This window comes from Colletes latitarsis, chromosome 6 (assembly GCF_051014445.1).
Source record: "Colletes latitarsis isolate SP2378_abdomen chromosome 6, iyColLati1, whole genome shotgun sequence".
NCBI lineage: Eukaryota > Metazoa > Arthropoda > Insecta > Hymenoptera > Colletidae > Colletes > Colletes latitarsis.
In genome coordinates, this window is record NC_135139.1 from 3,684,391 (window position 1) to 3,700,142 (window position 15,752).

General features: G+C 54.7%; 1 protein-coding gene across 1 annotated transcript; it reads right to left on the minus strand.

Annotated features, from left to right (window-relative positions):
* Positions 1-11,279: 11,279 nt before the first annotated feature.
* Positions 11,280-15,333, minus strand: LOC143342767 (uncharacterized). Its single transcript, XM_076766984.1, is given in 3 exon segments — positions 11,280-11,852; positions 13,320-14,382; positions 14,957-15,333. Coding segments are annotated over 3 exon segments (2,013 nt in total).
* Between the last annotated feature and the right edge of the window lie 419 nt (positions 15,334-15,752).

Consider the following 15,752-nt stretch of genomic DNA (forward strand, 5'->3'; position numbering starts at 1 on the left):
GAAGCGAGGTTTTTTTCTGCTGCCTTATGTTTCGAACCGTGGACGCCTTGACCTAGAATATTCTGGTCGGTCCCGTATACCGAAAACAAAACGATTAACGAATTATTTCAGGTTTAAATAAATCGGATTAACTCGATCTTTAAATATCGTGCAAATACCTTCGGAGCATTAGTTAATCAAAAAGGGCAAAACAAAAATTCATATTATCCAAGGGGTGTGACAAACGACGTAAATTTAATTGCTTGTTCCGCTATCCGAACATTGTAATATCCGTCCTTCAAGTCCAATGTCGTATAGTATCGTTTATTCTTTAGTCGATTTATATTGTCATCAATTAACTGACTCGGAAAGTGATCTTTGACGGTGATCTTGTTCAGTTCCCTATAGTCTATGCACAATCTGGTTTCTCCGTTCTTTTTGCGTACGAGAACAATCGGGCTGCTGTACGGAGTCTCGCTCGAACGAATGATTTTTCTATTTAGCAGGTCATCTAAAATACTTTGTAATTTTCCCCTATCAGCATATGAAAGTTGCCGCGGTCTAAAACAAATCGGTTGTTCGTGTTTTAAAACTATATTCATTTCAAAATCGACGCTATCGGTACTCGATCCCTTAACTTGTAAATAATCTGATTGGTACGATTCTCTGATTTGTTCCACCACCACTGGGCCAATTCCCGGGTGAATGCGAAGTTTTTCTGGTACCGTAAACGGCTCATTCATACAATCAATATTCAAAATTTGCGCAACCGCTGAATCCAAATCGTTCGCGGACTTATTTTCTTTTCGAAACACAACGAATCCGTTATTGAACGACAATTTGATTAGGGAACTCGAGGAAAAGTCTCGTCCTAATACCGCCATAAATACCATTGTGTTATCTGGGACTACATAGAATCTTAATTTTATCGGAATTTCTTCGACCTCGACTTCGTGTTCAAAGATGCCTAATATTTTCATACACGAACCGTTAATTCCCGCGAATTCATACCTGTTGTCTGGTAACGAAGTTAGCGTTTCACTGGGTACAAAGCTATTTTTTATAAAACTTATCGACGATCCTGAGTCTAACATTGCATTCAATGTATACTTACAGCAATGATTGTTCTTATCAACTATAACGTAGCTAAGTGAAAGTAGATACGGTGTTGGGAGTAATGACTAGACCATGTTCGCCGACGTTGCCGCGCTGGGCTCCCTTCGGATGTTGGGCTCTCTCCGTACACTGCTCTCCGCTTGCCGGTTTGTCATCCATCGTGGGCAATCCTTTATTTGATGCGTGTTCGATCCGCATTCAAAACAAGATCTGAATTCCCGACTCTTCGGTCTTGGACATCTTGGGGACACATGTCCGGTCTCCCACAATTAAAACATCGAATTATCTTCTTTGGCAGCTCGGATTTTCCTCTTGGATCACTACCCCCTTTGATCGGTTTCCTGTCGCCGCTAGCAATGTCCTACGCGTCCAATGTGATTTTTTCAAATGCCTCCAATAAATTGGCAGTCGTTCGGAATCGCAATCGAGCGTGATCTCGGAGCCGGGCGTCGGTGATGCCGTCGATGAGATAATCAATCATCTCGTCCGTCGCAATTGGTATGCGATTTCATAGAATTATCTTATCGTGATAATACTCGGAGAAATGTTCGCCCGCACTCCAGACTCGGGTTTCAAAATCTTATCGCAATGTCAATTTACTAGGTCGATGAGCGAACATCACTTTCATTTCCTCCAATAACGTATCAATGTCCATAGTGAGATATTCCGCCTTTGAGTGGAACCAATTCGCGGTACGCCCTTTCAGCTTTGCACTGATTAACACCCTTGCCGCCTTATCATCCAACTCGTAAGTGGTTCGAAGGAGTCGTACCTGTTGTTCCCACTTCCAATAGGTGCCATCACGAGAATCAAACTCATACAATAGGTCTCCAATGGCACGTATGCTCATATTCGTAGATGAGGAGCTTCGATTAGTGCTTTCCGAGATCCTGGGACTGTCCGCAGCCACTCGTTCCCGACGAAGAAGCTCCATTTCTCGCCGCAATATGTCGCGTTCCAAACGCATGAGCTCCAATTCGCGTGCCAGAAGGTCGCTCTCCCGACTTCCCGGATCCCGACGAGGCTGCACTGCCTCTTCTTGCAATTCACTGTCCCGTCGCTGTTCTTCAAATTGATCAGCCGTCGTCCGGTTCGCCGCGACGACATTCCAAATATCGGGATCAAATTTTTCTAGTTGTAAAATCAACTCGGATTTCGAGCCGCCCACTACCAAGTTACGTTCTCGTAGAAATCCCTTCAATTCGCTGGTGGTGTAGTCCTTCGACATCTTTAGTGGTCAAAATTAGCGTCGCTGAGTCGTAAAAAAAATATACGCCAACACGCTTGACTTTCAGCTGCACAATCCGCTAACCCACCCTCAACAATATGTCACGGTACCAGATTTACCACCAACTCAATTTGATTAACTGCACAATTGTCAATTCGAGCTACAGCGCACCAATAAAATCACTGACGTACAATGCTCACTTTCACTCGCGACTCACACTTATTTCCCCAAAAAATTCCTCTTTATCCCACTTCTGAATTGTGGGAGGATATAGAGGGTAAAAAGGACGTTGTCAGGAGTCCAAAAATAAAACACTTCCCACTCTTAATAAAGGTAATATATTTAAATAGACGATATATATTAGTAGTAGGGCGCGCGTGGGTGTCCGTGACAATCCTCGTCAAAGTCTTCACTGTAACTGACTTTTTGCGGTTCGGCCGCGAGGCTCGTTATTCGACGACCTGACCTGCTTGGCCTTGCCATCCCTTTGCCGCTTTCCCTTTTCTAGTAAGGAACAAAACGGCCTACGCTCTGGGCGCAGGGGTTTTTCCCGTACTCTGTCCTTTCCAGGCTAAAAACGCTCGTTAGCTTCCTACAATAGGTTGGAAAGTAAAAATGCTGGGTGATGGGGCTTGTGGTGATCGTAAGATCTGCAAGCCTTTGATGAGCTTGCACGTCAAGTGCCGATTTTACTCGAAGGACCAGCGTTGCACGTTGTGTGCTGCCAAAGTTCGAATGATGCGTTGCACGTTGTGTGCTGCTAACGTCTGACCTTAGATTACAAAATGCGGCGGCTTAAATGTAACTTGAAGTGTCAGCCGCTAGCCAATCAGAAAATTTCCTTTTCCTGATTGGTGCGCTGATACTTCTGATTTTTACACCCAAGACGGTGGTCGGCACGTCTTAGGTACCGGCGGAAAAACCCTGACTCAACGGTGATGTCAAACCGCGCGGTCACTTCTTGATTAATGTCGTTAATGGCTTTGGGGCCTCATTGCCTTAAGGGCACTAACGAAATGGCTTTAGGACCCCATTGCCGTAAGGGCATTAACGAAATGGCTTTACAATCACAATTTGTATTCTACGCTAAACACTGGGGCAGTCGAGACTTGGAATCGTATGCCGATTATGGCGAGGTCGTATTTCAGCTGTTTCTCTTTTACAAGAGCAAGAAGGAAAGATTCACACTAGCGATTTTCTGAAGTTGTACGAAGTGCCGAGCTTACGTACACGTGGCTCATGTGTAGTAAATGCCTGCTATCCCCACCATTCCGTTAGACGCTAAGGAAGTTTGTCGTCGCTATTGTCGATTTCGATGCACTCAATTATGCCAGATCTGGCTACACTGATTACAACAGTAATATCACAGCAAAGTGTTTGCACTTTGTTACACCATTCTTCTTGCTATGCGCCACGGCCGTGCAGCGTGCATAGCCTGCGAGTGCAAGAGAAAGTATGGAATACGGTATCAGTTTATTAGTGAGATGCATGGACGAACCTGATACGAAATCAGGGAGGCTCTAGGACACTTTTTTACGTGGAAAAATCCTCATGGACACCCCGAGGCCCCTAAATAGGGAAAAGCCTCGTGGTAGTGCTGAACTTTTACCGGTGTTACGTTGGGATTCCGTCGGTATTGGTAAAAAAGGATTTCCCTAGTCTTACTTGGTTTGATGTTCCTCCGAGGGCGGCGTGCGGATCTGGCGAAGGTATTCGACCTGTTGGCGATGTCAGGATGTTGGGATGGTACCTCCATCGTGATGAGCTGCCACGGGGCAGCGAGACATCCCGCCTGATGACGCCGACCAGGACACGGCGCTCCCCCTCCCACGCAGGACACACCTCGAGGGTGTGTTCAGCCGTGTCCTGCTCAGCGTCACAATGGCAGCAACGCGCCGTCGGCTCTTTCCCTATCCGGCACAGGTATTTCCCGAAGCTACCATGCCCGGAAAACACCTATGCCATCCGGTAAGTGAGGCTTCCATGGCCTCCGCCCAGCCACTCACTCAGGAGTGGCCGAACAGCCTCGACTGTCCGGCGCCCCGCGGTTGGCAGCGCCAACCGCTCTTGCCACGCGAGCACCACGAACTGCCGGGCCTGACGCTTCAAATCGCCCTAAGCAGGTTCCTGACGATACAGCACCGCGTGCGACCACGCGAGGAGGTCCATGGGCGGCATCCCCGCAAGAACCGTCGCTACCTCATGCGACACGGTCCGGACGACACTCGTGGACGACCCTCAGCGCCATCCGCCTCTGCACTCGAGGCCGCAAGGTCGTCCGCCCAGGCGGGGGCCCCGTAAAGGGCCATCGACTGTACCATTACCACATAGAGGCGGTGAACTCGGCTCGCCAGGCCCCCCAGGTTGGGTAGGATCGCCGCGTCGCAAATGTTTGCGACTAATCCCCCGATCCGGGCGCCCCCCCCCCCCCCATGACCCGTGCGTACGGGGCGTAACGACCCCGAGGTACCTGATGCTAATCACACCGTGAGCCTCCTGTTGGTCGTCACAACGACCCATTTACAATTCCTTCTTTGGTTTTGTGAATGGTACGTGACGGCAGGAGGAACGGGGGCCTTGGCTTAACCGCCCGAGCCGCGAGTATGGCGACTCTATAAAATCGCCCTCCGATCCTAAGCTATGGTGCGCGGCGATGGGATGCATGGTTGGGGGAGAAGGCCCAATCCCAAGCGACCACCTCCGGGGGCACCTGCCGAACCCCCGGAGTATTAGGCTTACCCGGGTAAGGCGGCTCTGCCCGGGTGGACCTTTATTTCCGACCTACGCGTGGGAATTCTATGGATTTTCTAAATAAAACGGGGATGGGACGGGATATTGTAGTGAGGGAGGACGAAGACGGTGTTGGGGCTACGGTGACGGCGCTCACGCCTCACTCAGCGCCTGGCCCGGTTTCGTGCAGAGTGGAGGAAGACGACGAGACTGCGTCAGTCTCGTCCTTCTCCTCCACCAGGAGCTACTTAGGCTCGAAGAGGAAGTGGATGGGGCAGGCCGTCGACGGAGTGGGCAGGGCAATGAGCCCTGTTGTCATGCTGAGTTGCCTCAAAGACGAGGTAACACAGGAGATATCAAAGACAATCTCCTCGTCCCTGAGGCGGGTGGAGAAGGAGGTCGCAGCCTGCTCTTTCAAGGGCCAGAAGAACGGCGGGGCAGAGGCCCTGAGGGAGGCTGCCCAAAGGATGAGGGAGGCGGCACAGGAGCTGAGCAGGCGGAACGCCCGTCTGCAGCTCCTGTTGGAAGAGGAGAGGCGTGAGAGGAGGAAGGCAGAGGCACGCTAGAATAGCGCCGCCCTACCTCCCATCCTCCCTCCTCCTCTGCCACGACCCACGGCGGCGGTAAACGAGCAGAGTGCGGCGGCGGTAGCGCGGGGCTCCACCGGTCCTTCCACCCGCGCTCCGCCCGCGCAGAGTTCCCTATCCTCCTCAGAAGACGAACTTTTGAGAAGGATTGGGAACAAGATAGATAGAAAGCTGGCCGCCTTCCGGGAGGAGATCTTCCCCGGAAGGGCGGTCGCAAGGAAGGCGGTGCCTCCCCGATCGGTACCGCTACAGTCGGGGAAAGCGAAGGTGGGGGGAGTTAAGTCTCCACCCACTGTGGCCACTCCGGAATCTCGGGTTGCGGCCTCCAAGGGGGGAAGGGTACCCGTGATCCCGGTTCGCGCGTCCTCCGCAGCACCGTCCCAAGGGCAGGTGTCGTGGAGCGAGGTGGTGGGGCGGAAGGCGAGGAAGGCGGCGAGGAAGGCCTCGCAGCCGCAACCGCCGCCCTCGCCACCCGCGGCCAGGGTAAAGGCCACGAAGACGCGACCTGGGCGCCCCTCCAAAACGGCAGCGGTGGCGCTGACCGTTGCGCAGGGGGTCGACCTGACCCTCGCGGCGGCGATGCAGCTCGCCAGGAACATCACCCTGGAGGAGCTTGGCATCGCTTCCGTGAGGGCGAAGAGGACCGGAGGACGGGGAGAAGGCGGACCGACTCGCCCAGAAGCTCTGAGAGCAGCTGGGCGAGCGGGGTGTCCGGATCGCCAGGCCCACCAAGCACACGGAGATGCGCGTTTGTGGGCTGGACGATTCGGTCACAGCGCAGGAGGTGTCTCGTGCCCTAGCGAGGGCGGGGGACCCTCTCCGCTGCCCGCAAGGTGGCGGAATCCGGGAGGGTGTTGGTGGGGTGGGTTTCGGCGCGAATGGAGATACTCGCGCCGCGCCCACTCCAATGTCACCGCTGCCTCGAGTTGGGGCACGTGAGGCAGTGGTGCACCTCGCCGGTGGACCCCAGCGGTTAATGTTACCGCTGCGGAGCGAAAGACCACCGGGCGAGCCAGTGCTCGGCGGCCTCCTACTGCCCGCTATGTGCGGACTTGGGGAGGCCGGCCGATCACAGGGTGGGGAGCAAAAAGTGCTCTCCCCCCTCCCGGAAGAAGAGGAGGAATCGGCCCCCTCCGGTTCAGGCACCGCGGTCGGTGGCATCGTCCACAATGGAGGTGGACGGTGTCACGGGGACGGACAGCCGGGAGGAGGCTGGGGCGGCCGCTAAGTAATGCCGCCCCGTCTCCTCCCCCAGGCCAACCTCAACCACTGCCGCGCGGCACAAGACATGATGTCCCAAGTCCTCGCGGAGTGGGGGGTTGGCCTGGCGGTCGCCGCCGAGCCGTACCGCGTCCTTGATCACCCTCATTGGGTGGGGGACGCGGACGGCTTGGTGGCGGCGGTATGGGTAGGGGGCGACGGGTCCCCGCCTTTCTCCATTCTGGAGCGCGGTCGGGGATTCGTCGCCGTGGTGGGGTGCTACATCTCGCCCCGCAGCGGTCACGCCGCGTGCGAGCAGTACCTGGCCGAGGTCGCGGCATGCGTGCAGCGCTGCGAGGCCCGGCCGGTGCTGATTCCGGGGGACTTTAACGCCAAGTCGGTGGCGTGGGGATCCCCCAGGACCTCTGTTCGCGGCGGGATCCTGGGCGACTGGGCGGCCGGGCTCGACCTTCGGTTACTGAACCGGGGGTCGGAGCACACGTGTGTGCGGCGATATGGGGGATCCATCGTGGATGTTGGATTCGCAACCCCCAACGCCGTGCGCATGGTGTCGGGATGGCAGGTGGTTGGGGGGGGGGGGAGCAGAGACACTCTCGGACCACCGGTATATTCGGATGGAGGTCTCTGCCCCCGGATGTACATCCCGACACCACCACCCGGTTGGCGCCCCACCGCGTCGCTGGGCGTTTCGGCGCCTGGACAAGGACGCTATGATGGCACCTGCTTTCGCTGCAACTTGGCCGCAGGGGGCGGTCGAGTAGCCGAGCATAGAGGAGAAGGTCCCCCGGCTCGGGGGATTAGTCGCAAATATTTGCGACGCGGCGATGCCCCGGGTCGGCGGGCTTCTCCTCGCCGGGCGGTGTACTGGTGGTCGGCCGCGATCGCAGAATTGCGCGTCGCGAGTGTGCGCACCCGACACCAGTACACCCGCGCACGCCGTCGTCTACGAAGAGGCGATGGCGTTGCGCGAGCGAGGGCGGATGACCTGTATGAGTCATACCGTACGGCTCGGGTTGCTTTGCAGGTCGCCATCAGTCCGCGGCAGGTGGATCGAGTATCCGGGCCGGGATGGTGATATGCGGAGGGAGGTGTACTGCGGTGTTCCGCAGGGGTCGGTCCTCGGGCCACTCCTGTGGAACATCGCGTACGACTCGGTGTTGCGGGCCGGCCTCCCCGACGGCGTCAGCACGGTGTGTTATGCGGATGACACACTGGTGCTGGCCGTCGGGGCGCACTGGGGGAGGGCCATGCGTCGCGCGGAGGAGGGGTCGCAACGCGTCGTCGACCGGATCAGGGGGATGGGGATGACGGTGGCGGTCCATAAGACCGAGGTGATTGCGTTTCATTCACCTCGGCAGGATCCGCCACCCCCTCTGATCCGGGTGGGTGGGGCTGACATCGAGGTGAAGCCCCAGATCAGGTATCTAGGGCTGATCCTCGATAGCCACTGGCGTTTCGAGGAGCATTTCCGCTGCCTGGTCCCCCGGTTGGAAAGGATGGTTGCGGCTCTGGGCCGGATCCTGCCCAACCTGGGGGGCCCGGCGGGCCGAGTTCGTCGCCTCTATGTGGCAATGGTCCAGTCGGTGGCCCTATACGGGGCCCCCGTCTGGGCGGACGACCTGGCTGCCTCCCGGCGCAGCATGACTATGCTGCGTCGGGTGCAGAGGCGCATGGCGCTCAGGGTCGTCCGCGGGTATCGGACCATGTCACATGAGGCGGCGACGGTTCTAGCGGGGATGCCGCCCATGGACCTGCTCGCGCGGTCGCACGCGGTGATGTACCGGCACCGCGTCGACCGTCGCGCGGGGGTGGGGGCGGTCCCGGGCGGGCAGGAACCTGCTTGAGGCGATTTGAAGCGCCAGGCCCGGCAGTCCGTGTTGCTCGCGTGGCAGGAGCGGCTGGCTCTGCCAACCGCGGGGCACCGGACTGTCGGGGCTGTTCGGCCACTCCTGAAGGAGTGGCTGGACAGAGGCCATGGCAGCCTCACCTACCGGCTGGCACAGGTATTTTCCGGGCATGACAGCTTCGGAAGATACCTGTGCCGGATAGGGAAGGAGCCGACGGCGCGTTGCTGCCACTGCGACGCTGAGCAGGACACGGCGGATCATACCCTGGAGGTATGCCCCGCGTGGGAGGGGGAGCGCCGTGTCCTGGTCGGCGTCGTCGGGCGGGATGTCTCGCTGCCGGGCGTGGTGCGCGCCATGCTCGGCAGCGAGGAGAAGTGGAGGGCCGTGGCCTCCTTCTGCGAGAACGTAATGTTGCAGAAGGAGGCCGCGGGGAGGGAGCGCGAGCTTCAGCGGCGCGCTGAAGCTCGCGCTCGTGCGGTGGCCCGAGGTCGTCGCCCGGTCGCGAGGCGTCGCGGGCGGCCGCCTCGGCGTGGCGGATGACCTAGGCTGGGAGGGGAGTCCTGAGGGGACCCTCCTCCCGCCAGGCGGCGCCGGGTCGGACCGGTTGGGGGTAGGAGTGCCTCCCCCTACCGGTCCGACGCAAGGGGAGGCACCCTCGGCGGTCTGGTGCGGCCATGAACGCCCGGCCGCCGAGGGGTGGAAACGGGGTCGCGGGCGGTTGCGGGTTGGGGCTCGCAGCCGCCACTAAACGCGGCCCCGGGACGGATAGCGGCGGGATGGAGTGGCCCCGTCCCGCCGCTATGAGGCAGTGTGTCTACTGGGGGGACCGATTGTCCCCCCGGGGGATGGGCGCGAAAGCGCGGGCACGGGGAGGATACCGGAAGAATGCTTCGAGCGATTCCCGGTATCCTCCCAAAGCGTGCCGAAGGATCACCGTGGGGTTTTTAGTGGGTAGGTCCCGCGCCTGTCGTTGTACGGGCGCGGGGAATCCCACACACCCCTCCCACCTCTCCCCAAGGAGGTGGGAGGGAGTCTTTCGAAGATTTTCCCCACGACAAAAAAAAAAAAAAAAAAAAAAGGTCGCCATCAAACGGGCCAAAACCCGGGCATGGAAGGAGCTCCTCCAGACCCTCGATGACGATCCTTGGGGGCGCCCGTATAAGCTAGTGCTAAATAAGCTCCGCCCGTGGGCGCCCCCTGTCACCGAGGGTCTTGACCCCAGGCTGCTGGAGGACGTGGTCAATACTCTCTTCCCAATTGGGGAGGGAAGGCCACGTCCTCCGGCAGCGTCGGCTGTCCCAATTGAGTGGGCGGCCGAGCTGGGGGTCACGCAGGGGAAGCTGGCCACGGCCATCAAACGGCTCGGGACGCGTAACACGGCCCCGGGGCCGGATGGTGTGCCTGGCCGGGTTTGGGTTTTGACCCAGGGCGTCCTTGGGGCCGACCTCAGGCGGTTGTTTGACCGATGCCTGAGGGACGAGCGATTCCCCCCTAGTTGGAAAGTGACGAGGATGGTCCTCCTCCGGAAGGCGAGGTGGGCAAGCTCTTCGAGCGCGTGATTGCTGCCCACCTCGTCGAGCATCTGTCGCGGGCTCCCCCCGACCTGGCCGACTGCCAGTACGGTTTCCGGGAGGGCCGATCGACGATCGACGCGATAGGTCGCATCAGGGCCCTCTCGGGGTCGGCCGTCTTCCGGGGGAGGTGTGGCTTTGGCAATATCTTAGGATATTTCCAACTAAATTCGAACACTGTACTTCATTGTTTACAACAAAAAATAGTAGCCTTTGCACGGCTCCAGCGTGTAATAGGTTATATTTGTTATGAAGCGATTTTCGCTATTTATTAGCCAAGCAACGCCTATCAGTACAATAATTATGTTCACTCATACCGCTTCAACTCTCTCTCTACTTTCCTGGAAGCCGATGCCCCCTTTTATTACTTTCAGACAAACGGGGTGGGAGCCCTTCCCGGTGGTCCGAATTCCTTGCGATACCCGGCAATCCCGATATCCCTGGCTCAGACTTCGCGCCTAAAAGCGTTTTCACATTCCCCGTTACCCTATACCACATGCAGATATCATTCAGTTACTTATCGATCGGCCTCAGCTAACAGTTCGTTCTGAAGGTATAAAATTCTCATATTTCTCGGGTTACCTTACACCGAATACAGATAACATTCTTCCACTCATTGATCGGGCTCGGCTAACAGCTCGCTTCGAAAATACCCACTCCATTATATATCTCCTAATCCTATGCGTATTCAATTTATAACATTAATTAATCATTCCCCATAGCTTTTCATAAAACCGAAATGAATATGAACATATCAACTAATACATAACCTGAATTAAATATCCATAGCTTTTCATCAAATCAACATGAATCTGAACATATCACCTAATACCCAAGCTGAATTAAATATCCCGGTCTCCGCGATCCGGCTACCTACTATCTAGTAACTTACTATACAGAATATGGGGAGAAAGGAGTCAGGGTGGGGGAGACATACGCCGTGCGGACGTTACACCTCCCCCCCCCCCTATGATAAGAATTTTGACCATGCCAAAATTCTTCACACATCAAGCTTGTCTCTTAACTCACCGTATGTATATACATGTGGGGTATTGGGAGGGACCGGTGGGTGGCTCTGGCCGATGTCCGCTGCGTTGCTTGTCGTATCCCCCTGCGTTGTTGCCTCTGCTTTAACCTGCTCCGTTGACTTGCACAGGTGTAGCAGCAGGTGGGTTATGCTGCTCCAGAAGGCTGCCACGAGGTGAATGCTCCACCCGTATACTGAGTGTAGAGCATAGCCATGAATCACCGTGTCCACCACTGCCTTTACAGCACGGAGCGCCAAGTACATTCCCATGCACCCTGCACTAATGGACGCCGTGAACCAGCCCCAGATCCTTTTGGAGGTTGACTCCGCAATTCATGCCAGCGATTCCTCATCCATGAGGTTCATCATTTTTAGGTTTCCTGCTGGTATTTGTTGCCCCATGGCCCCTTTTGCCAGTGTATTTAAAACTGACGGCCGCTCTACTGGAAATAGAATGTGATCTCTTAATTTTTCTAACTCATCCATACCATAAATTCCTCCTGTAGCCAGGTTCGCTGGATCCACATTGTTTAAATATGTTAAAAACTATTTAAAATCGCAATATTAAATCTCGGCAATCGAAATATTAAATTCTCGGCTGCGATTCCCGTATCCGTTTGTGTACGTGACACTGCGGAAGATTAAGCGTTCGTCAAGTTCGTTGAACGTTCGGACAATTTAAAACCGCAGCCGTTTACGTGTTTTTATAGGCAGACCTCACGCGAAGATTCGCTTCGCACCATTTAAACGGTATCGTGACGTCAGCGTCGAGAGAGAGAACCGTAAAATATATTGAAAAGAGATCGACAGCTGAATTTGGCAGCGCCGCGTCGCGACGACAAGGCGCGACCGAGTCTTCGTCTGTCGATCCGCGATGATATTCGTTATTATTCACGAGCCAACTGCGAACGGGAGCGGATCCCTGAAGATCTCGCTCCTCAAGTACGGACTCGCACAATTACCATTAGACTTGTTTTTAAAGAATTCTCACCGTTGCTGCGGTTAGAGTTTTCGTATAACAATCTACCTGCGAAAAAAGGGAGGTCGTAATACACGCTGCGCGTGACACGACCGCCTTCGCTACGAAGGATTGTACGTTGCAGTCGTTGCCGCGACCGCGACGTAAGGGACTCAGGGTGCACTCACCCAGAATCCCTTTAAAGCTATACGGCTTCGGAGCCTCCCAAAGGTCATACCGTTGAATCGGTACCGCCTCGTGGAGTGCTCTTCGTACGGAGGAGTTCGGGTTCAAGGTCGCCTCACCTTCCGTCACGCCGCCTACCACATACGGTCCCCGTGCAACACGGTCGCCGGGTAGGCTTTATAGTGCGGTTGGACCCGCGAGGGATTTTTTGCAAAGGACACTTTACTGTCACGGTCCCCGGCAGAAACGGTCGCCGTGCAGTAATTTTACAGTGTCGCAGTAAATCACCTCGCACGACGTTTCTACGTCACCCGCACGGAGAGCGTGCTCACGGGATCCACCCATTTGGAGCTTTACGACCTCCATTTGGTGACCCGTCCGTGGCAAAATCGCCCCCGACAGATACGAGTGAATTCTCTTCTGTTCAGGGTAAAAATCTGAATAAATAATTATCAACGAACAAGTACAAATTTACAGTCCACTGATCTACGCTAAACGACAGCTGATCTCCCCCTCCGAGCGCAACGATAGTCGCTAGGAGAGCGAGGCGAACAGCTGACGAGCGTGTGTTTAGGATACGTGTACGCACGTATTTAATTTGAATGAACCTTTGTTACAGCAACCAAGGTCCATCCCACCAGAGGCCACAACGGTGAAGCCACCCCGGCCATACAAAAAAAATATATAATTATTCTTTTTTTCTAATTTTATATTTTTTTTACTTTTTTATTTGTGTCAGATTTATTTCATAATAAAAAGCTTGTCGCAGAGCGACAAGCGAAAATACAAATAATAAAAACTTGTCATTCAACTTCCCCTAGTATTTCCCTCGTCCGGACCCCGGTTAGAACCCTTAGATTCTAACACACATATTTCCATGATGATCTGGTCAGTGGGGTGATGGTCTCTGGTGGCAAACTTTCCACTGGATTGGGCAGAAATCGGTACCATGTGCCGTGGAACTCGTACATGACAGGCAGCAGCTCGTTACACTGCCTCGGTGTTGCCTGCCGCGTCAGTATGTGGCTCTTCGGTGTAAGGAACATCGACTGGTTCCCATGCGTCACCGGCAGCTCCCAGTAGCACTCATCAGTTCTCCTCAAGGTACACTCCACTGGCACGCACCGTATGACATGCAGCACTTCCCCAGCCGTGGCGGCAAGATATCCTGGTGCTTTCATTATGGAATAAGCCACTTCTTCTGGAGCAATGTTCGTTAACGCCAGTGCATTGATAAGCACTTGTTTTTCCAATTGGCACTTCTGCGCCATGATATCTGCATACAGTTGGTTCATCTGCGTGCGGACGTGTTTTCCCACATACACAAATTTTGAGTTCACATACGCAAATATGTCCAAATTGTTCACTGCCACAGCCGATTTCCGCTTGAACATTCCTCCTCCACTGGTTTCGAGGATAAACAGCTTGGAATGTTCCGTCCTCTGCAGATGATACCCGCATAGCTGGAACTCGCCCTTTTTCGTGAGCGCGAATGTTGTATCCTGTTCCGTCACCGTGTATACTGTTGGTTCCCGGTCACTCGTCAGCACCGCTGCCATTCCTTCATAGGGTACATCATAACTGCCGAATTTGCAGTTATCCTCCGGAATCGGGGTCCAAAACACTAACGATCCGTCCGCATCAGAACAAATAGAATCGGAGACCTCACATTGCGTCCCCGAGTTCAACATGATTTTGTTGCTTCGTATCCTGATGGCTGCATAGTAATTTCGCAATGTGAAACGGATTACTACCTGCACCACCACGTTGTCCCACGTGCCATAAGGGTCGCTGTATTGAGCACCTGAACATCTTCCTTCAGCATCCAGGCTCCCCGCCAACGTCACACTCCGTGCCTCTGTAGAGTTGCCTTGTAAACCCGATATCTGCATTGTTGCTCCGAATAACATCATCTCGGTAGTGTGTAACTGCCTGCACAAATCGATCGTCATGGCATGAATGTACTCCTGCCTGCCGTTTCATACTACCGAGACATGCGAGTGCATGCTACAATGATAAATGTTCCGATCGACTTGTATACGGCACGCGAAAATTTGTGCTCCATTAAATTCTGCCAGTTGTAACAGCTGAATATGGTGCACTGCTGTCGTTGGTTGGAGCTGCAGTGGCTCGCAGCTACCCACATTTAGGAGAGAAATGGTTGATTCGTTGAGTGTGGTGCCTCCACAATCGTAGCCGATGAGGTCTCGAACCCTCGATGTCCAAAGGCCCACCAGAACCAGCAGCACAATACCTTTCAAGTTGTCCATCGCGAATCGTTGCATAAAACAATGTCCGGCCCACTTATCGTTCCATTTTATAGTCCTTGATTGTGACGGGAAGATCACCTCCCATCACCCTTACTTCCGCATCTTGTCCACCCCCACTACAGTCACTCCACACAGTTCCTGTTCACTACCCCCTCACTTCTGTCCATCAGGGTTTTATATGATTCTTGGGACCAGTCACCCCCTTATAGAGGCGCCCTGCTGACCAATACGTTTACCGCTCATTGGCCCGGTAGTAGGGGATCCTCGGTGGAGGGACCACTTCACCCAGCGGCTCGTGTCGCGACACATCCACCGTCTTTCCGCTCCGCCTGGCCGCCCACATTCTTAAAAACTCCTCCGCGCACTCTTCGCAGTCCTGTATTGGCCGCGACGTGCCCAGTGGCCCCCAACAACCCTCACACTCTCCCAGCTCCTCTCCCACCGCATAATAATGCCGAGTGGAGAGCAGCAGGCCAATGGCCCTCGCACACCAGCGGCATGCCACCTCATCGCCCGACTCGGCATACCACCAGCGGTGGCACCTGTAGGGCGCAATGTCTCGCCTGTATGCCTCCGCGCCCGTCTCCTGCCACGGCAGTCTTGATAAGCACATTTTCCTTAATCTCCTAATTCTTTCTGCCTCTTCGGGCGCTGCGCTGCGACCTTTACATGCTTCACCGCTTCGGTGGGGGTAGTTTGGTCGGTCCTAATCGCATGCGGGGTGGGGCCTACGCTGCCCGTGCTTCTCCTTCCGATTTCAGCGTACTTACACAGCTTAAGCTTATTCATATGCACTATCCTGTCCTTATTTCTAACTCTTATTCTGACATTAGTCGCATTCAATATTTCCAAAATCTCATATGGCCCTGTATACTGATCATCCAGTTTACCTTTGGCCGGTTCCTTCAAAAGGAACACCCGATCCCCTACTTTAAACTGATATATGCTTACTTTCTTGTCATAATATCTTTTTGATCTAATTTTTGCCGATACTAAATTCTCTCTCGCCTGTTTGCATAGGGCATCGAGTTT